Consider the following 24,848-nt stretch of genomic DNA (forward strand, 5'->3'; position numbering starts at 1 on the left):
ATTTTTTAAACGATGTTCATTCTAATTCTAAGTCGATTGAAAGATGCTTGTGAGGCCATTTAATTTTCCTGTTAAAGTTCTATCACTGTCCTTTTATCATAGCACGCGTCTATTTATCCTTCTGTGTTAGGCAAAAATTTTAAATGAGGGGTTAGTAACGTAATCTATTACTACTAAGGCAAGACGGTAATTAGTACACATTTTACCACTGCCTCATCGTGGTCCCGTGCTGTATTATAGGTAAACGCGCATATGAATATGAATACCTGCTCGAGTATAGGCAAACCAAATTATGCTAACATAATCTCCAAGAAGCTATAATATTCTAACGCCGTTGGTGTATACGTCCAAGAACGAATTCAGGAATTAAGAACGTGGAATGGTAACATTTCCCCTGGTACCATGAAGTCATACTTCTTTCGAAAACCGTTACCGCCTTCGTTCTAGGTAACGCCTTAAAATCTGTTTTTAGCGCCATCGGTGGGTTATAAATCAGTTAAAGTGGCTAGTATCACATTCACCTTCTCTGGCCTTAAGTCTTGGCGTTACACGGCGAAGTTTGGGAAATCCGTTGTACTGACTTTGTCCCACATAAATCAGGCTCTCTAATAGAAAAATCTAGATTCTTTATAACTTCATTATGGTCCACTCTTTTTAAATATATCAGTTCATCATAACGATTTTAACAGTTTTGTTCCTGACACCGACACCAACACTCCTAGACCTAGGAGACTCCATTTTCCATATTCCCAAAAATAGGCCCCTCCCTCATATTATGAAAAGTATGACTTCATGGCGCCAGCATTGCCTTGTTTCAACGTTCTTATGGTATCCTGAATTCGTTCTTGATACGTCCTTAACATTATACTGGCAATACACAACGTAAGGTTTCCTCCACACCAGTGACTGACATAAGTCATTGCTGATCGCGATTTGTTGTGATTGCATCAGATCTTTCCAAAAAAAAATATTCTATGGTGGGGGCATATTCTTGAAAATGTCCTACCTCCCGAATATTTTGTTGATAAACATCAGGTTAGACAAATTAATCCTTTTGTTTGTTAAAAAGGACTATTATAGAATAACTAATTCCTAACAATGTTTGCCAGTCAAGTTTTTATATTCTTCTTATTATTTCACGCTAGCCAATCTTTTAACTGATGATGGTAAAGGTGAGAATATTTCTTCAAACATGACATCTGTAGATATTTTTAGAATTGAAATAATTTGCAAAAGATTAAACATATTAATAATTCTTTAAAATCTTGATTATTAGAGTACACGAAGCGAACTCGTCGCGTGATTAGTCCAGCCACGGGGAACGGCGCTTGCTCAGAGCCACTTCAGCAAGCGGACGAATGTTCGCAAGAACCGTACGAGTGGAGGTACGGAGAATGGGGGGAATGTATAACGGACAGTGGAAACGAATTTGGACCTGGAAACAGAACCAGGAACCACAAATGTCTTCTTTATGATCAGGTAAATTTAGCCAGGACTATCTTCTTACCATAATTGTCTGACTTTACCAGCAAAAAATACTTTCTGAGGGATTCAAGAATGATTTTACGATTTTCTGACTAGTTTAAAAGTGAATCTGACAAACTAACAACATAATGTGTCGCAAAAATCGTTTGAGAAACACTGCCATAAGCAAATTATTTGGAGTTCTATAACTGAGATAAGGTCACATAGTCGCCAATATTACCGTGGATCTAATAAATACTGTCTTTAAAATTACAAAGCCCTTGCTTTTGGGAATATAATCAAGAACGAATTCAGGATACCATAAGAACGTGGCATGGTAACATTGTCCCCTGGTACCGTGAAGTCATACTTCTTTCGAAAACCGTTACCACCTTCGTTCTAGGTAACGCCTTAAAATCTGTTTTTAGCGCCATCGGTGGGTTATGGCTAGAATCACATTCAGCTCCTCTGGCCTTAAGCCTTGTCGTTATACGCCAAAGTTTGAGAAATCCGTTGTACTGACTTTGCCCCAGATAAATTAGGCTCTTTAATAGAAAAATCTAGATTCTTTATAACTTCATTATGGTCCACTCTTTTTAAATTTATCAGTTCATCATAACGATTTTAACAGTTTTGTTTCTGACACCGACACCAACACTCCTAGACCTCGGAGACTCCATTTTCCTTATTCCCAAAAATATAGGCCCCTCCTTCATATTATGAAAAGTATGACTTCATGGCGCCAGCATTACCTTGTTTCAACGTTCTTATCGTATTCTGAATTCGTTCTTGATATAATCAAAAAATATTTTTTTTTCCGAAATTGCGCCAGTGGTAAAAAAGCAAAGTAGACAACAATGCGATATAACTCCCGATTTAGTGGAATTAAGTTTTAAAGTTAAGAATATAAATAATTGCATGTTTCTTTTTTAAGTATCTAGTTTTTCTTTCTTTGTACTAAAATTATTATTGTAGTACAATTATAAGTTATTATTTTTATTTACTTTACTCATGCAGTGTCTATATTTAAAGCCTAAAATATACGAGAATAAGGCCGATAGATGGCGAGCGCGAGTTTTGAAATTATAAACCACTCTCATCAAAACATACAAAGTAGTCGAGGATGGGAAGTGAATTTGCTACGTTCAACGTTCATCTTACATAAATCAGTTTTTGATATAATACATTTACCCCAGCTAATTTTTGGATACTCACTCTTGGCGATCTTACAATAAAGGCTTCTTTTACCCACAATACTTTTAGGAATATGTCTTGTTTCTTCGCAAATTCTAAAATGGTTTGTTTGTAATTGAATTCAGAGTGAAATCTCGTCGGTGTTATGCGATATTCATTCGTTTCTTGACAACATAGAAGAGTGCTACGTACCCAGCAGTCACGACTGCGTCCTTTCCGAGTGGTCCTCCTGGTCAACGTGCAGCATGTCGTGCGCCCCGGATCTAAGAACATCTGGGAAAAAAGTGCGAAAAAGGACAGTATTGGCTTACAATGATCGAAGTTAGTAATATTATCATAATGTTTTTAAAAAAGTTAAAAAGAAGAAATAAGTTATTTCTACCATAAATTGTCGCAAAGTATTGCGGCTTTTTCAATGTGGAAAATTTCAAAAATGTCTTCTAAATTAGTAGTTTTTGCTTTCGCAATCTAGTCCCAAAGTATAGAAGCTGGGATTTTTTGCGCCATTAATCTAGAACACTTTTTGCGTCATATACCCTTCAAAAGAAGCAAATACACATTAAACTATCGTCTGAAACCTTGATTCGTCCTTAGTAAGTGGCTCACAACAAAAATTAGTATGGTGCACTCTTGTACGCCAAGCTTATGGGCAACAAAGTTTTAGGGATTAGACACATTACCGTGCTACTCCCCACCACTGTACCCTGTCCGCCGGAGGTGACGTAACCCCAGCACCTCTTCTGTTACCGCCCAAAACAACCAAATGTCCTTCCCCTGCTTATTTACATAAAATACTGCAACTTTACAACCGACATAACCAGAAGTAAATGAACCAAAGTAATCAAAGACTAGATACTTAACCAAATACATTGGGTCCGTCGAGTGGGGTTGAAACATTGATGCATTTATTATCCATTTTCTTACGAGAAAGGTTATGCAATGGTTGCTGGGATACTATCTGACGCACCACCTGATAGCGACCTTTGGGACTATGAAATCAATAAATTAACAGAAGTAAGGTTTAAGCAGAGTCTGAGGGTGCTCTTACTACATAGCGCGATTCAGAAACGCAAGTGGTTAGTCAAAACACATCCAGACATTAAAGTTCTAGAGCTCAATCAGAGGCTGACAATATTTGCAAAAAGCTGAAAACGGAAGAGAAATTTGAATTTCAAGCCGACCAAAATATTTCTGAGTGGAACACCATATAACTCAAGATAAAAGAGTCTCTTTTCAAATTAATCAAAGTTTTAAATTTAAGACAAATCATAGTGCGTTGGGGGTTAAAGAAATGTGACGTGGTTATTAGGGGAGGGGTCTGAGAAGACGTGATGAAGCGTAATACACCTAAAAATAAATTCATTCAAAATTTACAACGGCCATACGAGTTTCTAAAGCGGGCTTTCACGAATGAGGGGTGATCTTATTGGTTCGCTTAGAAATGCGCAGAGGCAGAATTTTAGTGTCAGAATGTTTTCAGCCAATGAAAAAATGTCACCTTTGAGTTTGTATTTCTGTTCACTAGATGGCGCTTGCTTCATGTTCAATTTGCCCCTTAACGGGCGTATATATATGGCCAGCTTGTTTATTTTTTTTTTAGGTCTATAGGGGGACGGGGTGTCAGAAAAAGCTTTTTTTCGCGTGACGTAGTTTATGGACGGTCCCAATGACTAGCGCGTCGCAGAAACGTCACACACAGTATATAGTGAAGTGAGGGGGTGGGAAAGGGGTCAGTAAAAGAAAAATGGGAGTTGATAGTCTCGGTTCATTTACTTCTTCCATAACCAATAACTAAGGCGAACCTGCGGAATCTTTCCCTAATAAAAATTAATACCATTTGAAAAATGGACGACGCCCTCATAAAACGCGTATATTCCAATAACTGTTTAACTTATTTCATCTGAGTGGTCTCCATTTTTTTAAATTGATTACCATTTTTTCTGTGGGACGCTATAGGATCAAATTTCACTTGCGACAACAAGGATTTGGAAGAAGATGATTTCTGCAACGAAGGACTTTGTGACGCGTTCGTTTGGAAACCAGCAGAGTGGCAAAAGTGCGTTTTGCCTAATGACCAAATTTGCGGCCGGGGATACCAACGGAGAGACGTTTTCTGCTTCAGAAATGGAATCCGCACCAAAACGCACCGGTATTAGCAACGGGCATTTTTGCTGGTGACACTTATATTTATGGTTGCGCTTGTTTTATTTCAGTTGCAGTATGTTACCCGAATTGAAGAAAGAAAGAGCGTGTGAAGTGGCTTGTCCCGTCGATTGCAAACTCACACCCTTCACTGATTACAGCGAATGCCCACAAAACTGTGATTTAGGTAAAAATAATTTTCAATATGGCCGATTTTAAAAATGCTTATGTCTAAATACATTGAATAACTTCCGTTGCTTCCAAGTTTGACTCAATTTTAGAAATTCGATGTAGGGAACCATTCTTTAGACTTATTCCTCCAACCTATCGGCTTTCTAGGTTTAAAAGAATTTGCGTGAAACTCAGTTTACCCAAAAATGATGGGGAACTTGAAACGCCCTATCTCTAACTTAGAACTCACGCTTTTTAGCTTGGAGTAGTAAAGACATAGGAAGTTAACTCTTCACGGTTTCCAGAGAATCTAGACCCTTGAAACCCCTAGTAGCTTAGCTAGCCCGTTATATTTCAATTTGGCTAATATCATTAGGTCCCCCACAAATATTCTAATTAACAACTATATGGTAAATGCTTCCTCGGTGGCCATGTTATAATTTCTCACCTGGCTTCAGTTCCTAAATGTAATTATGTGAAAGACCCAAACTGAACTGAACTAATCTAGCTCTTCTGAGAGACTGTCTGCTCTTTCCATTTGCTATCATTTTGGCGCTGTATGTGTCGAAATACAAAGAGTAAACTTCCAAATTATTTATAATAAAATGTGATATTTCAAAAGTGTTCCAAGTTACGAACAGTGGTTTTGGTTTAAAAACTTGTTTCTATCCGAAATTTAACGAAATAATCAAAGTACATTGAAGACTAGAAGTACTGAGCTAACCAAATTCATCACTTGGCGAAAGTGAATATTCTTGATAACAGAACGACGGTTGGCCCTCTAGTAGCGGTTTCTGAATTGTTCCCTCCAAAACGTGAGACGCTCGTGGCGGTAGACGGCCGAACTAGATTCAAGCACCCGCGTCCGTGTTCCGTGGCTTTAGGTTGAGGGGAAGGGGATAGGAAATGTTTTTGGAACTCGACCAATTTTTTCTCTTTAGTGTAGGCGCGATGGAAGTGGCATAAAATCCTCAAATTTGTTCACTATTGCCAGGATCTATTACCCTTTACTTCTAGTCCCTTATCCTACTTCTGATTCTACTAAAGGTAGTTTTCATTGGCCAAAACTAAATTATAAAGTTGGGTTGGTGGAAATAGTTTTGGTCTGAAATAAACACAGCTTAACGTTGAGTGCATTTCATACTTATTGGTGTTATGTTCCCTACGTCACGATTCATTATCTAATATTACATTCTGCGGTTGAACATTTTCACAGGTGCTACCAAAGAAAGGGAACGCTACGTAATCTCGGGCCCATTGAACGGAGGCAAAGCCTGTCCTGTTATATTGAAGGAATCCCGACCGTGTTACGAAGCGAACGACCCTGTCTGTCTGGCAGAGGACAATGCCGACTACTCGTGGGTTCACGGTGAATGGAGCCATTGTCTGCCGCTGGACATTGACAAAGGATGCGGACAGGGATTGCAGACCAGAGGTAGGTCTAATAGAATATCCCTCAATCATGGCCCTTATATATATCCTATAGGAGATGGGAAATCTGGGTGAATTCTTTGTTGCTACAAAAAATGTTTCGAGCAAGTGCAGGATTAAATAGCATAAGAAGGTCATTCTAAATTTAGTCTCAGAAATCTGCACTGCTTAAACTAGGCGCACGAGGCAACGTTAATAATCTTTAGTGTTTCTGGTTTATCATGGTCACTTTAAATTAATATCAAAGTACTGGTTAAAAGTAAATCTAAAGAGGGGCAAGTAAATGAAGTGAATGTAATGCCCTTAAGCTCACTTGCGCGTATCGTAAAAAAATATTTCTCTTCTGGTCCTCTTTAGCATTACAATGTCCATGATATGATAGCTTCTGTGGCCAATCGATCAGATACCCTGAAAGATGTAATAATTTAGCCATTAGACGCATCATGTCATTATAAGTTTCGCGTTGCTGGCTGAAACTCTGTTTGCTTATTTTCCAATAATTGTGATCAATATCGATTCTAGTATTAACTTCAGTTTGAATTTACAGCGAGCAACCTTTCTCTATAGGGGGATTTAGTTTCTAACCAACAGATAATGGCCCCGGCGTTTCTGACTTTAAGGACATATTTGTAACTTTTCCGGACGCCATTTTATAGGATGTAGGATATGTTCAATCCGAAAAACGTACCATAAGGCTGTCTTTAGGATCAACCAGTATAGTAAATATTAACGAAATTGGTTTAAAGATAAAATCAACGTTATTATCTAAGGAAGGTGTAGGCTGCATTACTGCATGGCTGAAATATCCTAAAATTTTGAGGGATTGTAAAATATCTTTCGATCTGTATACCAGAAGTGTATAATACTTCTCTTCCTGAGAAGTGTATACTACAAAGCAGGGTTATTGTAGCACGATTCTTCCCAACATCAGAACATTGGGAGTAAGGTTACTAAACCGAATAACATACGAGATAAATCGGAGCCTCCGAGATGATCTAGGCCCGTGCCTGTTGCAAAGCGAGAATATTTTTAACTAATTTAGTTCGCTATGTTTTCTCGCTTGGTGGTGCTTTTAGTACCGTGAAATAAAAATGAGTTCAGCCTCGTGACCCCGTCGCTCGCTACCATATTAGGTCAAGGCATAGACGTAGAGCGGTGAAGCCGAGGTCGCAGATAGTAAGAAATTGTTTTGGAAAATTTCCGAAGACCTTTATTAAACAATCATGCCAAAGAAGTAAAGGATAAGTAAAGCTAAGGTTAAAAAAATGAAAGCTTACGAAGGAGTAAAAAAATTCATCTTATGGTATAATAAAACTGTGAATAGACCTAAAAATAAAATGAACAAGCTGGCCACATATATACGTCAGTTAAGGGGCAGATTGAAAATGAAGCGATCGCCATCTAGCGAACAGAAATACAAACTCAAAGGTGATATTTTTTCATTGGCCGAAAACATTCGTCTGCTTATTTACTCTAGAAGTCTTAAGCCTAAGTTTAGTTTAGAGTAACGGGTTATTACGGGAGTAGGGTAACTGTTTGCTACCCGAGTGTTGTATTGTCCATTTTTAGTTCCTTTCCTCTTCTAAAACGCTTCTTTTAAAAATTTGAGCCTGTTTCTTTAATTTGTCTTATAGAACCTAGACAACCGCTAACGACAGTTTCTCCGCCATGATATCTGAGAAAATCTGATACTAAAATTCTGCCTCTGCGCATTTCTAAGCGAACCAATAACATCACCCCTCATTCGTGAAAGCCCGGTTTAGAAACTCGCATGGCCGTTGTAAATTTTGAATGAATTTATTTTTAGGTGTATTAGCAACTTCAAGAAGTTTTATTTTACTGTAAAAACCACAATGTTAAAATCTCATAATTAATTTTGTTGTCCACACAATCTAACCAAAAGATTCAATAAAAATAAATAGCACCTAAAACAATTACGTTAATTCATAATTGATTTACAATATGAATACTGGTTTTGCAATGAAGAATTTAGATTCATATTTCGAACTAAGGTGAGCAACCTAATATTTAACTTAGAAGGATATTATCATAATCTTCGGGTTTTACTTAAAGTTGTGCTAAATACGCTTTACTCATTAATGGTTCGCGGATCATATAAGGATATTCAATCAGAACATTTGACACGGTAGTTTATTGCCTTCTATTGATTAGATATTTGGAGCTAAATTACGACTTTCCAATTTGCTTGTAATATTAGAAACACAATTAGGCAATTTAGGTCGCAAATATTTCCAAATTACTTGTGGGAAACTAATTAAGGCTGGATCCTAAATACTTTCGAGTCGACTAACGCGAAGTTATCACGTGGATGAATGATCACTTGAGAATTTCACGTTTCAGGCTTAGATTGTAGGCAACTTCCCAATCCAGGGCTATCTCTAGAGGGCGCTTATCAGGTAGATGTTGTTATCCACATTCGCGTGTCAGCACTGGCAAATATAATTATCCATCTTGGAACGCCTTAACTGTAACGTAGGCACGTAGTTTTGATCCAAATTATTCGTTCTGACATAAGTTTATCATGCCTCTAAGTAGAGATATGGCTGCTACTCCTATGGCAATAGTGTTTGTCTGGGGCTCCCTTTAATGAAACCCTATACTCTCTCCGTCTCATTTATCACCTCAACTTCAATACAAAATTGTACTGCCTAGCCTATCGTTTCTTTTATCCCTTTTAGAATGTTTCAGGACTGAAACCGCCTCTATCTCACGAGAGAGAGAGAGGGATTTTGGGGTTGCTCAAGTAAAATTCGTTCGAAACGTAAAAATCCCCGTTATTCCATTGGATGATTTTTTTTTTCATGTGACCCATTTAGTAATCGTCTCGACCGTTTGGTGGCTGCACCGCGACCGGAAATTAAAAATTTTCTCTCTTCGGATCTTAGCGCTATACAGTAACCTGCGGAAGCTGCCCAGTTGTAACCCATATTTGTGTACTTAGAGGCATGATAAACTTATGGTGCTGACAATAGATGGTGAAATACAGAGGCAAAAACTTGAAAATTCAGAAAAAACAAATGTAGGTGGTGTGAAAAATGTATAGTAGCCGTAACAATAACGGGTCCTGGAATACCCAACATTGCTTCCTTAAAAATTTAACAATTATATCATCAGTTTCTAAAAATAATTTAATTAGGAAAGTAATGATTAAAGTGTTAGTGACATAATTTTCGTCATCCACAAACTTAATATGCGAAAAAAATCCTTGAAAAATCTAGTTTAATATGATATGTTTACTTTTTCATTTGGTTTCGAAGCAATTTAGAAAATTGCAATCAAAAGTATTGTGTTTGGAAAAGTCTTAGTTAAAATTTTGTTTCGTTTGATGACGTAGTAAGGAGAAATTTTCTCTCTTGATGTCGCTCACGTAACGCCTGTTAGTGTCTCCGCGCCTTGTTAAGCCTATTTTATTCAGATTCGCGCGGCATTAGTAGACTCGGGAGTCTCGTTCGCTCGCGCTTGGCTTTTCCGCGAGATGCCGTGAGTGACGTATCAAGGAGAAAAACCCGCCAAAAATATTCTCCGCAAATTTCCTTTTGCCCCCCAAATTTCAAGTTTTCAAAGTGTTTTTTCTGTGTTTTCCCTCATAATTAAATATTTATCAAGCATATTTTTGGAATCAGAAGAGTTTAAACTCTCAAAAAAGTAAGGTTTTCTTTAGATTTGAGATAATTTTTAAATCACGTCGCTATTCCTTTAATTGTAATTATAGCAAAAATGAATTTTTGAGGTAAAAATATTTGCTTTCACTACTAAGTCTAATCTCAATCTTCACTCACAGAAATTTGATATGGTAATTAAAGGTTTAACTCGTACCTTTTGGTAGTCTTTGAATGTAACTAGCATTCGCCCTTGTAAAGAATCTCATTTGTGATGAGCAATTTATGTTCCTTAATAATTCACACATCCATCGCCATTGGCTTAGTTACATAAACCTTTAAATTCCCGAACATTTGTTAAATAATGAGCTCATTTTCTGCTGATTAAATATAGAGCATTTGAGATCTTCGCATTTTCGTACGTACACTAATGAGAAGGTCAATTAGTCGGCCGCTCTCTTTTATCAAATAAGTTCGGTAAAGCGGAAGCATTGAAAAATAAAGAAGACTGCATTTGCCCAAAAAAAAACTACGCTTTCATCAAAGATACAAAGGCAAATAGAAATAACACCAGGGAGAATTTGACATGGAGTAGAAATGGAAACGTCCGCCCTTTTTTAGAATGACATACTCACCAAACACTCCAACTTTGGACTAATAATAGAAACTTCGCTTTATTTAGTACAAGCTTCCCTAGAAAAGGGAAATATTTGATGGAACTACGTTAGAACTTATCACGTTGCAAGCGGCATCAGATTTTTCTCCAAATCGTACCATGAACTACCCTATAGCTGAAGTAAGATCTGAGAATAGAAGTGAAGAGCTCTAGCATTGGTAGTAGATCCTGGCACTAGTGAACAAATTTGAGGCTTTTATGCCGCTTCCCACGCGCCTACACTTGAGAGAAAAAATTGGTCGAGTTCCAAAATCATTTCCTACCCCCTTCCCCTCAACCAAAAGCCGCGGAACACGGACGCGGGTGCTTGAATCTAGTTCGGCCGTCTACCGCCGCGAGCGTCTCACGTTTTGGAGGGAAAATTCAGAGACCGCTACCAGGGGGCCAACCATTGATGCCTTGTCAAGAATATTACCCTCAATTTCCAAATATTCTTAGAGTCATACGCTTGAATTCAAACGTCATCAATATAGCTATGTTCAAAATGATTTTAGGAATAAAGTTTCTTAAAACAATTTAACTAGAATTAAGGTAAATTAATGACGAATAAAATAATTGATATAAATTATATTTATTTAATTATTTAAGAAAAACCTATTAAAGGCCGACTTCCAACGAAAAGAGTTCTAGCGAACTGAAAACCGAGCATCGAGACTAACAATGGAGTGACCGTGCCGATTTTCGAATCCCCGCTGGGATAAAAGTTGGAAGGGTTCTAGCTAACTGAAAGCCGTGCAATGTGGTTCTAGCTAACTGAAAGCCGTGCAATGTGGTTCTAGCGAACTGAAGATACGCAATAGTCAATTTCCTACAAGGGAAAGCAAAAATTCGAGAGGAAATAAATTTAAAAGGATTTCTATTGTTCATCTTCAGTTCGCTAGAACCATATATAGCACGGCTTTCAGTTAGCTAGAACCCTTCCAACTTTTGACCCAGCGGGGATTCGAAAATCGGCACGGTCGCTTCATTGTCAGTCTCGATGCTCGGTTTTCATTTCGCTAGAACCCTTTTCGATGGAGGTCGGCCTTTAACTGCGTCTCGATCTGGAGAGGTTTATTTTGGTTTCCCAACTTTTTTTTCTAATCAAAATTCTCATTAGCTTTTTCTCCGTCACCCTTTTCGCCCGAGTGTACTGTATGGTGACATTTTGTCAGTCTTAAAAGCGCGTATAATACGTCTCCATGTCTACTCCTCCCTTTTAACAGAGAACGAAGTTGCGGGATGAATGAAAGCTTTTTTGATGAAATTTCTCTTTATCTCTAGCTTCTTTAGTAGACTAATTAGCGTTTTACTTTAATATTATGTTATAGAAAATACTGGCGATTCGGCTTTTGTGGCATTGTTGCCTTCCTTTGTGATTCGCAGTGTAAACCTGGTTGGTTGCTAATTGTAATTTCGTATGCCTTCGTATTCCCTTTAGTATTCACACGAGTGTTTCACTTAGTATTCTCAAGAAGCGATATCTAGTTTATTAGGGAGAAGGTTTAAGATGCCTAAGTATTCGAGTGTGCCATAGTCCCAGTCCCCCTTTCAAAATACAAGGGGGACGTAAAAGGAGGCCGGGCTATTTCGCCTCTCTTCAGTGGGAAAATACGTAATTTTCGTCATTCGCGTCGCGCTGACGTGAGTTTTCAAGAACTAATGAGATACTGTTTGTAATTTAGAGGCGGCATTAACTCCGGACCTACGTTTGGACTGGAGATAAAGCTAGAAATGTGGCGAATTTATTCCTTCTCCCTAGTAAACTAGATATCGCTTATAGTATAGTGAAAGGAGTCAGTAAATATTTTTTTTTCCGTTGGATTAGAGGCAATGTGAATTAAATGTCTCCTTCTCCATACCGTCTCATTATTTTATTTCTATTTTCTTTCAAATGGTATAATCCTTCAGTTTTAGAGAAGCATTTATACCATTTTCCATTAGTTTGCTTCAACTCGAAATTTGTTATAGTATGGCCTCTGCTTTAAGTGCTTGGATGGGTACCGAAACCAAATTAATAAGATTTTCTAAGGCTATTTGATTGGAAGATTTTTCTTCAAGCATAAGGTGTATTAAACACTTTTTGTCGAAATATTTCCTGCGTGACCTTTAATGTTTCAGGCCTATCCTTTAAAGATAACAATAGAGCTATTTCAGAGGGGGTAATGGCTACGTCAGCAATGCTATTTGCCCATAGAGAAACCCTCACAAAATGGCCGCCCTCTACACTCAAAGGCAGGCCCAATTTTCGTAGCAGACGAAATTTTTCCCCCACTGAAATAGCTCTATATACTTCTCTTAATCACAAAAATGAAGCACTCATAATATACTTCAGTCTAATATTATTTTTAACAATACTAACTTGATTTGTTTAGCCTTAGAATTACTTCAAATCATTTGTCAAATCAAGATTTCACACCGTGATTTAATTAGTATTCCTTTATTTGTATTGAACAGCGAATGACTTTAAAATCGACCATTAAAGGAACGTAGATTCCCGACTATTACGCTACACCATAAGTTAGGGATCTACCACTAAGCAGATAAACTATGTATTTCAATTCCTTTAGAATAAATAATATTGTGACAATAACAGTTTGATTTTTACTACTCCGAGTGACGATGACGTCAATGAGAGGTATTACACTGGACGTGTCTGTGTATGTGTCTGTCTGTCACCGCTTTCGCAGTTGGCAATTCAGAGCAAACGTGTTCGCAGAGAGCAATTTTTGGCTTCTACTCCATTATCATCGTTAGGATTAAGAAGTACGCGGCGATCGGCTAGGGTTACGAGAAACGTCAAATCTCCCAATGCCAGGGCTTCCATAAAAGGTTCAGGCAATTACGAGTCTTCATATCACTTAAAGTGAATGAATTATAATAATAATAATAATAATCTAGGCTTTGTCTAAGAAGGGATGTCCACACTAAGCATGTGGCTTGTTTACCCTAAATTTCCAAAAATTGTTAAAGAGGCATACGCTTGAATTCAGACTTCAAAAATAGCTATGTTTAAAATGTTTTTAGAAATAGAGTTTCTTAAAACGATAAAATTAAAATTAAACTATATTAATGACGATTAAAATATTTAATATCAATTATATTTATTTAATTATTTAAGAAAAACCTTTAAATTGCGTCTCGACTCGGAGAGGTTAATTTTGGTTTCCCAACTTGTTTTGCCTTATGTCGTTTAAGAACGGGACTCATTTAATGGAAAGCGTATTATTTCCGAGCGTATTATTTTTACGTTGAAGAAATAACACAGCTTCTAATCTAATTTTTACTTGGACGATAGAATATAGTGGTAATGACGTCAATTGATCTAATGGAGGGGCACTTTCCCGAGTGACATTTCATTGAAATAAATCGACACTTTAGTCAAATAAATAAGCCACTAACAGACCGCATTACAAAAATCTGTTTTCCGAGTATCGATCCAAAAACTGTTTTGAGGTTACGGTTTAGCATAAGTAACGTTATAAAAATAAGTATGAGATTCAATGAAATACGTTAATATAGCTGCGTTTCCACTAACCTAGCTTGTTTAGCGTCAAAACCTGGATGAGACGGAGACAAAAAGTATAACAGGCTCCAGTATACCACCCAAGGTGTAATATATTATAATGGTTAAAGTGGCCCATCACAGGAGACAACTGGGAAGTGACTAAGATATTCTTGTTATGAATTTTCCTATCATGTTACTCAAGTTAAACGTTATCAGGACGTTACTAAAAGACAGACAAAGATAAGTCTTTCTGAATATAACTTTTGAAGGAATTACTTAAAAGTGGAAAAATAACACCTTCTGGTGTAAAAAAAAATATTTAAATGAGTTCAAACCAGCAAATTTTTTTGAACCTCGTATCTCGCAAAAATACGGTCACAAGGCAGAGGAGCGCTGATTGGTCGAGCAAAGATGCTATATGGGAGTCCACACGTCGCTTCGTAAACATAATAACGGACACTATGTAATACTTCGTTCGCCGAGTGTCTGCTCTCTTTCTGTTATATTTTTATTTATATCAGAAGTAATATGGGACTAGAAGTAAAGAGCTCAAGCATTGGTAGTAGATCCTGGCACTAGTGAACAAATTTGAGGACTTTATGCCGCTTCCATCGCGCCTACACTACAGAGAAAAAAATTGGTAGAGTTCCAAAAAATTTCCTACCCCCTTCCCCTCAACCTAAGGCCGCGGAACACGGACGCGGGTGCTTGAATCTAGTTCGGCCGTCTACCACCGCGAGCGTCTCACGTTTTGGAGGGAAAATTCAGAAACCGCTACCAGAGGGCCAACCGTTCTTGTGTTATCAAGAATATTCACTTTCGCCAAGTGAAGAATTTGGTTACCTCGATACTTCTAGTCCATTATCCTACTTCTGTTTATACGTATTTCATACCACTTTTTGTGTTCAACGTTACGTCCTCTCTCGTGGTTTTACTTAGAGAATGTTTCAATTTCTATTTGAAAGTCTATTAAAGCTATAAGAAATATATTTAAAATAGTTCAGTCACGTGCTTGAATATCTTTTGTAGAACTTTCAGTTGTCAGGATTGTAATGACATTCCTAAAGAAATGGCTCGCGAATTATTTATTGTGACGCTTTGCCTTTGGATGAAGCTTCTTGGAATCCATTAACAAAATAAGATTTTCCGTCCCAAAGGATTCTGATTATTTGGCAGCGCTGCTCGACTTGTTCTTGCCAGTACGTGTTTCCCTAATTGAGAGCCATTTACTTGTCCACTCGCCCTCTTCCCCGCTAAAGAACCAACCGCTCGTCTAACCAACTCTCCCAGCTGAATAACTTCAACCAAAAGTATATGATATTTATTTAAAGGAAGTTACCGACAAACTACAATGCATATCCGATAGTAAACCCCAGACTATTGTTATTTGGAGAGTATAAAGCGAGTAGTGTATGCATTAAGCATGGTTCTCACTTGACCGAAAAAAAACTGCTTTGCAGCTGGACGTCAAACGTCACAATTTTTTTTAAGTTGCCTCCCAGCGTTATAGCGTTTTCACTTAGCGTTGTTCCCGTAAATAATGGAACCAAGGCTTTTTAATTTTACACGGAATTTTTCCGTTTATTAATTTTACACGGAATTTTTCCGTTTAAAATTTAAGAAACGGCACCAAAACCCCTGTCCCTGTCCCTGTGCCGGACCGAAACGTACGCTTACGATGAGAGAGAGAGATCGCTAGCGTACGCGGTGGCGATACGAAGCCCCGCGTAGAGAGAGAACTGCCTGCCTGGTATATTAGTGAGAGGGGGAAGAGGGAGAGGGGGCATCCCGCTCGGAGAGAGAGGAAAGAAAGGTAGTTTAAATCTCGCGGGCTTTTTTGAGTGAAGGGAAACAAGATGATAATTTTCGTGCACTACTGCACTTTTTTTAATTTTACACGGAATTTTATTCCGTTCAAATTTAAGAAACGGCACCATGCGCGTGATACATCAGAGATTATGCTGAATGGTTAGGTTAGGTTTCGTAAAATAGAGGGGACGGTTTACGGTCATAGTGATTTCTGGTTTAGGGGATCCAGGATTTGGTTTTAGATACATTATTTGATTCGTATGGTTTTGAAAAATTATACTTTAGTGGGGTGCACAATTTAGTTTCATTAATATTATTTGAAATGTGACGTTATTAGAAATTAAGGGGATACACGATTGCGTTTCAGAAATGTTTTTAGTTGTACGATTTATTGGAGATCAACTATACGGGGGGTCACGTGAGCCGTGTAAAATTACTATTAAGGCCCAGCCCTTGGGCCATCTTGTTTTAACTTACCATTCACCAGCGTGGCCGTCACTAAGGTATTTTCTCGATTAAATAGGCATCTGATATCATGCTCCGCAACTAAATGCTAATTTCTATTTAACACTAATTATCAGTTTCCTCTAGGAACGTTTTTTGCCTCTTTTAACTGTTTTTTTTTCTTTTTGTTTTCACTGTCTTCCACGAGTCTCGGCTTTTTGCCTACCCTATTTAAAATTGTTTTGAAACTTAGGGAATTTCATATTGATTGGGTAATATTTCTATATTGCAGCTTAAACTTATTTAATTAATAGTTCGTGGTACTAGTCATTTTGAAACAGTAGATTCTGACTTTCCTACAGATAAGACTGATAATTAAAATTGGTGAGGGAAAGCCATGGAAAATTCAGGAAAATTTGAAATGGAAAAATCAGTCTTGCCAGGTCTTTGGCCCGACATACCTGGTACCTGGCATGCCACATTGAAGATCAGTTCCACTTGGCGAATAGTCACAACCTATTAATAATATTCATGGTTGAATTAATCTTGAGGTTTTACTTGTTATGAGGAAACGGTTGTTATGTTAATGCCCAACTAATTGAGTTAAATTTAAAAAACGTTCCAGTGCTATTTCACTTTTATTTGAGAATAATTATAGACTTTGGCTTTCACTTCATTGGCAAAGAATTGGAGAAATGCGGATGCTAGAACATTTTAATCGATTCTTAGACTTTAAATGTAGTCCACTATCGGTCGATAAACAAATCTTTAATTAGTTACTCTATTTAGTCTTCGAATTTCAGAACCACTTAATTAAAAAAACAAATACGTCGTGCGATTTCCCGTAAGCAATTATTTTAAGCCACAGATTCACTAATTACCGAGTAACCACCTTTTATTCTCTTCGTCAATCGTGTTGTATCACGAGCAGACGCGTACAAATATTCGCCCAGCATTGTGGTACACGCAGACTTAATGATGAGATGTATAAATCCGTTGCTTCAAAGCATTCGGTACTTGAAGGGAATGCGAATTTACAATTTGATATCATATTTTAGCACGAAAGTGGTATTATGTTACACTTTCGAGTCTCTACTTTCAAAATATCAAGTTTTTAATATAATTGAACCAAAGTTTCTATTTTTAAAATCCATTGAAAAATCACGAAAACTCAGTTTCGATATCAATAATTTTGTCTTATCGAGCTTGTTCGCCCGTTTGATGACATCACTATGACGTGAGGGGGGGGGGGGAAAAGCGCGGTAATCCTATACGGGTCTCGAGCTTCTCGCCAGTCTAAACTCTGGGTCTGACAGCAGAGAGTGGCACCATCTCACGTGAAAAAATATATCTGTGACGTCGGAGTACGGGAAACGTTTAGCCTTTGGTAAAAAGTGTATTTCAAATAATTTCATATGAATCATTTTCAAATGCATATTGCCAAGGCAATAAGCAGAAATCGGAGAATTAAAAGCTTGATATTTTTGAATTCACAGAAATTAATTCTATCTTTTGTCATATAAATCAGAGGTTTTTCAAACGCAGCTTCTCATTCCCTTTAAAGAGTAGCGAAACTCGACTTTTGCCCCTGTGGTGTTGGTTTTTTGGTTTTGGGAGATTAAGAGATTTATGGCGAGCTAGTGTATAGTTCAAATGTCGCCTTAAACTTGCATTTATTCCGCTATAGATTAAAGAAGATCAAATTCAAAGTCATTAATAAAAACTTCACAAAACGTTTTTACATAAATTATCATAGCTTCAAAAGCAATTAAAAATGGCTGTCAGATCATTTCATTCTCCTTTTAAGGGACTCAATTTATTCATAGATTTATTTTGACTTAAGAAACAAAAAGCAAACTTGCTTCAAGAGGTCTTGACACATCCTGTAATTAGACATTGGACCTCCTATTCCCCAACTCCATCCTAGAAAAATACCCACCAGTGTATTTGTTCTGAAAATGATCTTCCAGCCATCCCATCCTTTACCTCTGCCATAAGTTTATCATGCCTCTAAGTACACAAATATGAGTTTCAACTGGGCATCTTCCGCAGGCTACTGTGACGTCAGAACTCGTATAGCGCTTAGATCCGAAGAGAGAAAAATTTGAAATTCCTGTCGAGACGATTAATAAATGGGTCAAATGAAAAAAATCATCCAATGGAATGAATGAGATTTTTCCGTTTCGTATAGGCAGACATTGGGGGGGTGAACGAATTTTACTTAAGCAACCCCAATTCCCTCTCTCTCTCGTGAGATAGAGGCGGTTTCAGTCCTGAAACATTCTAAAAGGGATAAAAGAAACGCTAGGCTAGGCGGTACAATTTTGTATTGAAGTTGAGGTGATAAATGATACGGAGAGAGTATAGGGTTGAATCATTAAAGGGAGCCAGACAAGCACTATTGCCATAGAAATAGCAGCCATATCTCTACTTAGAGGCATGATAAACTTATGCCTCTGCCTAACTTTTTTTTAAGTTTTGACTGCACATTGAGCCTTCTCTCCTTCCCTTCTATTTTCCCTTCTTTTCATTTCAACGAGATCTCTTTTTCCCTCTTGGCGAATTGAGGTTATATTGTTCTTTGAATTATTTTCCAGCTATTTCGTGCGAGAGGAAGTCGGGGGATGGAGCACCTCTTGAGCCTTGGCTTTGTTTGCGGCGGCGAGGGAACGGCATCGAGGATGACTCCAATTTCACGTTTGAGGCGTCATCACCCCAGCTCTCCCTTTTTCGAACGTGCTTCGTCAACTGCTCCACTGGATGCTCCGAGACTCAATGGCAAGAGCAGGCTCCGTCCTGCCTTCATACGTCCTGTCAAGGAATTGTTCGCAAGAAAGAATTATTGGGTTTGTACATGCATATATATATGAAGGCGTAGCCACACGTTTGGTATTCAGGGACTTCCGGGAAATTCCCCATGAACTGCTCACTTAAGTCCTCTAACACGCTATTATTTTGAAAATGTCCTATAAAATCCTTTTTTTCGCAGAATGTCCTATAAAATCCTTTTTTTCGCAGAATGTCCTATAAAATCCTTTTTTTCGCAGAATGTCCTATAAAATCCTTTTTTTCGCAGAATGTCCTATAAAATCCTTTTTTTCGCAGAATGTCCTATAAAATCCTATTTTTCGCATTATTTTAAAAATCGTTCTGGATTTTGGAAATTTTGAGATTGTGTCTCAGGCCACTAGCAACGCATGGTCTAATTATTGAAGCTTTATTTCACTTAGTTTCAATTTTCATTGTAACTTAAGCTCGTGAAACTAGTTTACTAGTAGGCTTATTTAATCCAATTTTTCTAGATAAATACTTATTTAGTCCTATTATTCTCCAAAAAAGAGACCTATTTAGTCCTATTATTCTCCAAAAAAGAGACCTATTTAGTCCTATTATTCTCAAAAAAATAAATAGACCAGTAAAGTCCTATTATTCTCCAAAAAATAAATAGACCAGTAAAGTCCTATTATTCTCCAAAAAATAAATAGACCAGTAAAGTCCTATTATTCTCCAAACAAATAAATAGACCAGTAAAGTCCTATTATTCTCCAAACAAATAAATAGACCAGTAAAGTCCTATTTTTTCGAATAAAAGTATTCGAAATTCGTCCAGCCCGAGCTATATTTGCGGAATTACCATTTTACTCTTGTTTTTGAATATAGAGCTTCCTAAAATACTGTAGAATTGTCAGACCCTCATGTCTCTTAACTCGGTTCTGGCGACCATATTGAAATTTAGACTACCGATAATTACGTCAAATTCCTTAGTTCCTTCTTTCGTAGTTCACTATTCAAGCTATAGCCGGCAAGTATCCAATGTGAAGACGAATGTTCCATTCAAAGGCAAATAGAAATAACGGGTAGTGAGGATACTGAGTGCCTTACTCTTGCTTTATTGGTCGACCAATCATGGCTCTTTTTCAATATTCTAATTTGTGTTTTTTTAATTTTCCTCCCTTATTATAGCCCATTCAGTTCAAAAGATATTCGGGAATGAGTTAGAATATTTTTGATTCTTGGTGATTATCATAGGTGCTAACCCGGTTGCTAAATATAGTCCTGGTTGCAGCTAGCATTAATAATAATAATTATCTAAGCTTTGTCTATGAAGGGATTTCCACACTAAGCCTGTGGCTTGTTTACAGGTGGGTCCCTTTACATTGCATAGAGGGGTGGTGGCTAGCCCCTATGCCACAGCTAACCTACAGCGCCCTATACTAACTATTACCGTTAACCTCTGCAAGTTTTGATGGAAAGGAGAAACTGGGTTAGACTGCGGAGGAAAACTCCTTTTAACAAGCGGGGAGAGAACTTGCAAACTCTACGCATAATGATTTGCTCCCGGATTTTCACCCGGTGCCACAGTCCGGGATCCTCTTGCTGCGAGGCGAAAGCGCTAACCACTACGCCACCCCACCATAATACGGGAGTTCCCCTCCCAGCTCACTTTATGTTATTTCCATTTGAATTTGGTGTCATTTTTTGGCCATCGACCATGATACGATGCTCAAGTCAAAGCAGGCCTAGACCATCTGCTTCGTGCGAGCAAAAATATAAATACAAATAGGAAGATTTTCTAGTCGACGAACATTGAAACGTGTGTAGTCGCTTGAAAACTTGTCATCAGCGCGTTTCAAGTTTTTTCCGAGTCATATCGCCAAACGCGTCAACTCGCTTTAAGACGACGATCATCATATTTCTCGGACAGATAATGGAAAGCTTACTGAAATTGAAAACGAAAAAGTGGGATTGACAGACTCAGCGTTCATATAAGAGATGGTTGAGCTTAGGCATAAAGTGAGATGATTAAAAAACTAAGTTAAGGGTGATGTTCTTTGGACGATTCCGAGTCGACATATTACCGTCCGGGCCAATGTTTCAAGTTGAGATTGGAGTGTTTTACAGCTGACCCTTTAAGTTTAGTTAAGAAACTAAAACACAAAGCTAATTTAATTAAAGTGTCAACATCGGGGAGGAGATAGGGGTGGTCGGAGTTAAGGAATGAATTCGTCCAAACGGGCGAGGATTCAATAAACGCGTCCTCAGAAGATTATCGATGGGACCAGAAGTGAGATGAGACTAGAAGTGAAGGGCTCTAGCATTGGTAGCAGATCCTGGCACTAGTGAACAAATTTGAGCATTTTATGCCGCTTCCATCGCGCCTACATTACAGAGAAAAAAATTGGTCGAGTTCCAAAAACATTTCCTACCCCCTTCCCCTCAACCTAAAGCGGCCGAACACGGACGCGGCTCCTTGAATCTAATTCGGCCGTCTACCACCGCGACTCCGCGAGTGTCTCACGTTTTGGAGGGAAAATTCAGAAACCGCTACTAGAGGGCCAACCGCTCTTGTGTTATCAAGAATATTCACCTTCGCCGAGTGAAGAATTTGGTTAGCTCAGTACTTCAGGTCTTATCTCACTTCTGATGGGACTAATAGCAAAAATAAATATTTAATTTTGCAATATACTTCTATACCCGAAATTTAGTATTATAAGTATTACCAAAAACAAATAGAAATAAGGACGAAAGTAGGGCGTTGGCGACATGTGATTGACGTTGCCTCGTGTAAGGGAAAAAAATAATTCCCAATTACCGGTATACAAGACGATATTTCACTAGAAGTAAGCGATGTGGGTTAATTTGGGCCAAACCCTGTTGCTTCAGTTGCCTGGGGTTAAAACCAAAATTGTTTTTGCGCGCCCTTTGTATAATAAATACGTTAGTAAAGTACAATTATAAAAGAGTGACCAAGATTATGGCAGAAAACGCGGTGTTGAAACTGTCCTCCATTTTGAAACAACAGGGTTGTACTGTCTGTGACGTTAGAGTATCGTGATTCCTTTCAAATTCCCTTCGTCAAATTTTCGTCCGGTGAGAACTGTTTACTGTCAGCGATAAGAATTTTTTTACAGTCGACAGCCAATTTTCCGTCATGATCAGGTTCTACGCCTAGTGAGAATAAAGCTTTAGGAAATTTCTTGGGTTTACAAAAATTGCAATGTTAAAGGAAAAGTTCAGATAACATAACATTATACCTTAACAAGAAGTTATATCTAGTATCTCAGAGAGAAGGTATAAATTCGCCAGATTTCCAGCTTTATCTCCAGTCCAAACGTAGGTCCGGAGTCAATCCCCGGCTCTAAATTACAACCAGCATCTCATTGGTTCTTGAAAACTCACGTCAGCGCGACGACGCGAGTGACGAAAATCAGTCATATTTTCCGACTGTGGAGAGGCGAAGCCGCGAAATAGCCCGGCGCCTCCTTTTACGTCCCCCTTGTATTTTGAAAGGGGGACTGGGACTATGGCGCGCGAATACAAAGGCATCTTATACCTTCTCTCTGAAATACTGATATAACTTCTTGACCTTAAAGAACGGCCTTTTTCTGAATATAAAAGGAAAAATATCAAAAAATATGAATGGTCTTTTATTACAAAATAATTAGCATCTAATTATTCTTAAAAACGTGGACTACCTTGCCACCATTGGTTTAGTGGCGTCTGCTAAGCAGAAGCTCTTATCCCTACGGGATTGGTGTAATTCTCGCAGACTGAGAGAGGTATAGGCACTAAAGCAATGGCGACAAAGTAGTCGTCGTTTTTAAGACTAATCAAATGATAATTATTTTGTAATAAGAGATCATTTTTTTTTAAAAAAAGTCCTTGTTTTTAAGACTAATTAAAGGGAGGGTGAAGTGCAACATCAGGTGAATTTTTATCGATTCTTCTACTAATTATAAGACCATTCTGCATAGTGAAACATCCAGGAAATATCTCTGAGTGATTTTAAAATTCAAATTAGGTTCAGATTTTAAGGGTAATTTTAAATAAGGACCTCCGACCAATCGCGTAACGCCCTGCCTTATTATTAACAAAATTCTCGTGGCAAGTTCCGTGTCAAATGAAATTTATCACGAGATTTGATAAAATTTGCGCGAGGGGTTAGTCATTCTCCAAAATTTTGTACACCTGATTTCTGAATTTTTATGTGAATTCCGTTGATTACTGAATGAATTTCTTGATTTCCGTGATTACGATTATTTTAGGTGATTTCCATAATCTTTACAATGATTTCCCGTTATTGCCGCAGATTACTCGAGATTACTACTTGAATTCCACTGATTACTCGTGATTACTATTTGAATTCCACTGATTACTCCATTTCAACTGATTACGATTTTTATTTTGGATTTTCGAATTCCTCGATTGATTATGCGTGATTATTTGACGAAATATGTGATTACCGAGATGATTACTAGGAAATCATGTGATTATTTCTGATTCTCTCAATATTCCATGTGATTTCCAGTGATTATCGGAGATTTCTGATTACTCACAAAATTGATTATGATTACTTATGATTTTCTTAGAATTCTAGAAATCAAGTAATCGATTTCGGCGGTTTTGTACACCTGATTACTCAAGTGACTAGCCCCTCGAATTTGCGCGCGACGTGATAATCGTGGCGCGAGACATGGAGCGTGCCACGAGAATTTTGTTAATAAAATGGCAGGGCGTTACGCGATTGGTCAGAGGTCCTTCTTTAAAATTATCCTTAAAATCTGAACCTAATTTGAATTTTAAAATCATTCGGAGATATTTCTTGGATGTTTCACTATGCAGAATGGTCTTATAATTAGTAGAAGAATCGATAAAAAATCACTTGAGTTTCCTCTTAACCCTCCCTTTAAATGGTAACTACTCTTCACCCTCCCTTTAAATGGTAACTACTCTTCACCCTCCCTTTAAATGGTAATTATTTTGTAAGAGATCATTTGTTTTGAATATTTTTCCTTTTACATTTAGAAGCAGGCCGTTAATGTTATTTTAGCTTTTCTTTAGTTTAAAAGTTCCATCGTTGCACATTACCAGTATGCATATATTTTAACATTAACGACCTTTTACCTATAAAGGGTCTGAGAAAATTACACAAAATATTTGGGAATAACCGGGAAAGTTTGAATGTAATCCACCTCCGGAAAGTGTTATACCCCTTCTTTTCGCTCTAAGATTGAGTAGTTTTTTTTCTGTTGAAATTGAGTCAGCGTGGTCCCTTGATAATGAGGCTTAGGAGCAGCAAAGCAGACGCCAACCATATTAAAAAGCAGTTCAACGTGAAGCTCCAAAAACTTCATGACAAAGCGCTTTTGTTCTTTAAATTCGCATAATTTGATACCCGTTAAGGGTATACGTGCGTTTCATCCTAAAAGTACGTGACCCAAATGGCTAAATTAAGATTTTTTTGCAATCCCATGGAGCCCTAGCAAAGGCAAATAGAAATAAACAGAAGGTAACGCAGTAAGACGAGGGCAGGTGATAGTTATGTGAATCACGTTGTCTCTGAGCCAACGAAAAATCTTGTTTCTGCCCCTTCACCCGTGGAATACTATGGGGATAGTAAGCGTATGAA

At 37.8% G+C, this 24,848-nt stretch overlaps 1 protein-coding gene and 1 long non-coding RNA gene across 4 annotated transcripts in view; one reads left to right on the plus strand and one right to left on the minus strand.

Moving 5' to 3' along the window:
- LOC149713070 (thrombospondin type-1 domain-containing protein 7A-like) overlaps nucleotides 1–24,848 on the plus strand; it is a 205,590-nt gene that overhangs the window by 99,479 nt on the left and 81,263 nt on the right. For both annotated transcript variants that reach the window (XM_089845524.1, XM_089845531.1), the window contains 6 exons: nucleotides 1,277–1,479; nucleotides 2,784–2,979; nucleotides 4,615–4,807; nucleotides 4,872–4,987; nucleotides 6,188–6,406; nucleotides 19,036–19,284. In XM_089845524.1, the coding sequence (XP_089701650.1) occupies nucleotides 1,277–1,479; nucleotides 2,784–2,979; nucleotides 4,615–4,807; nucleotides 4,872–4,987; nucleotides 6,188–6,406; nucleotides 19,036–19,284 (1,176 nt within the window). The remainder of the gene's footprint in view (nucleotides 1–1,276; nucleotides 1,480–2,783; nucleotides 2,980–4,614; nucleotides 4,808–4,871; nucleotides 4,988–6,187; nucleotides 6,407–19,035; nucleotides 19,285–24,848) is intronic.
- On the minus strand, nucleotides 1,416–5,366 carry LOC149713071 (uncharacterized). Of its 2 annotated transcripts, XR_016370673.1 has the most exons (6): nucleotides 5,222–5,366; nucleotides 5,040–5,135; nucleotides 4,591–4,976; nucleotides 3,041–3,195; nucleotides 2,851–2,931; nucleotides 1,416–2,753 (listed from the first exon to the last, which is right to left on the minus strand). It is a non-coding gene; the product is annotated as an uncharacterized LOC149713071 (long non-coding RNA). The 2 variants fall into 2 exon arrangements; XR_016370674.1 differs by lacking the exon at nucleotides 3,041–3,195.

The sequence above is a fragment of the Phalangium opilio genome, unplaced genomic scaffold (genome assembly GCF_054372755.1).
Source record: "Phalangium opilio isolate 3A_F unplaced genomic scaffold, DU_Popi_V2 ptg000009l_1, whole genome shotgun sequence".
Taxonomy (NCBI): Eukaryota; Metazoa; Arthropoda; class Arachnida; order Opiliones; family Phalangiidae; genus Phalangium; species Phalangium opilio.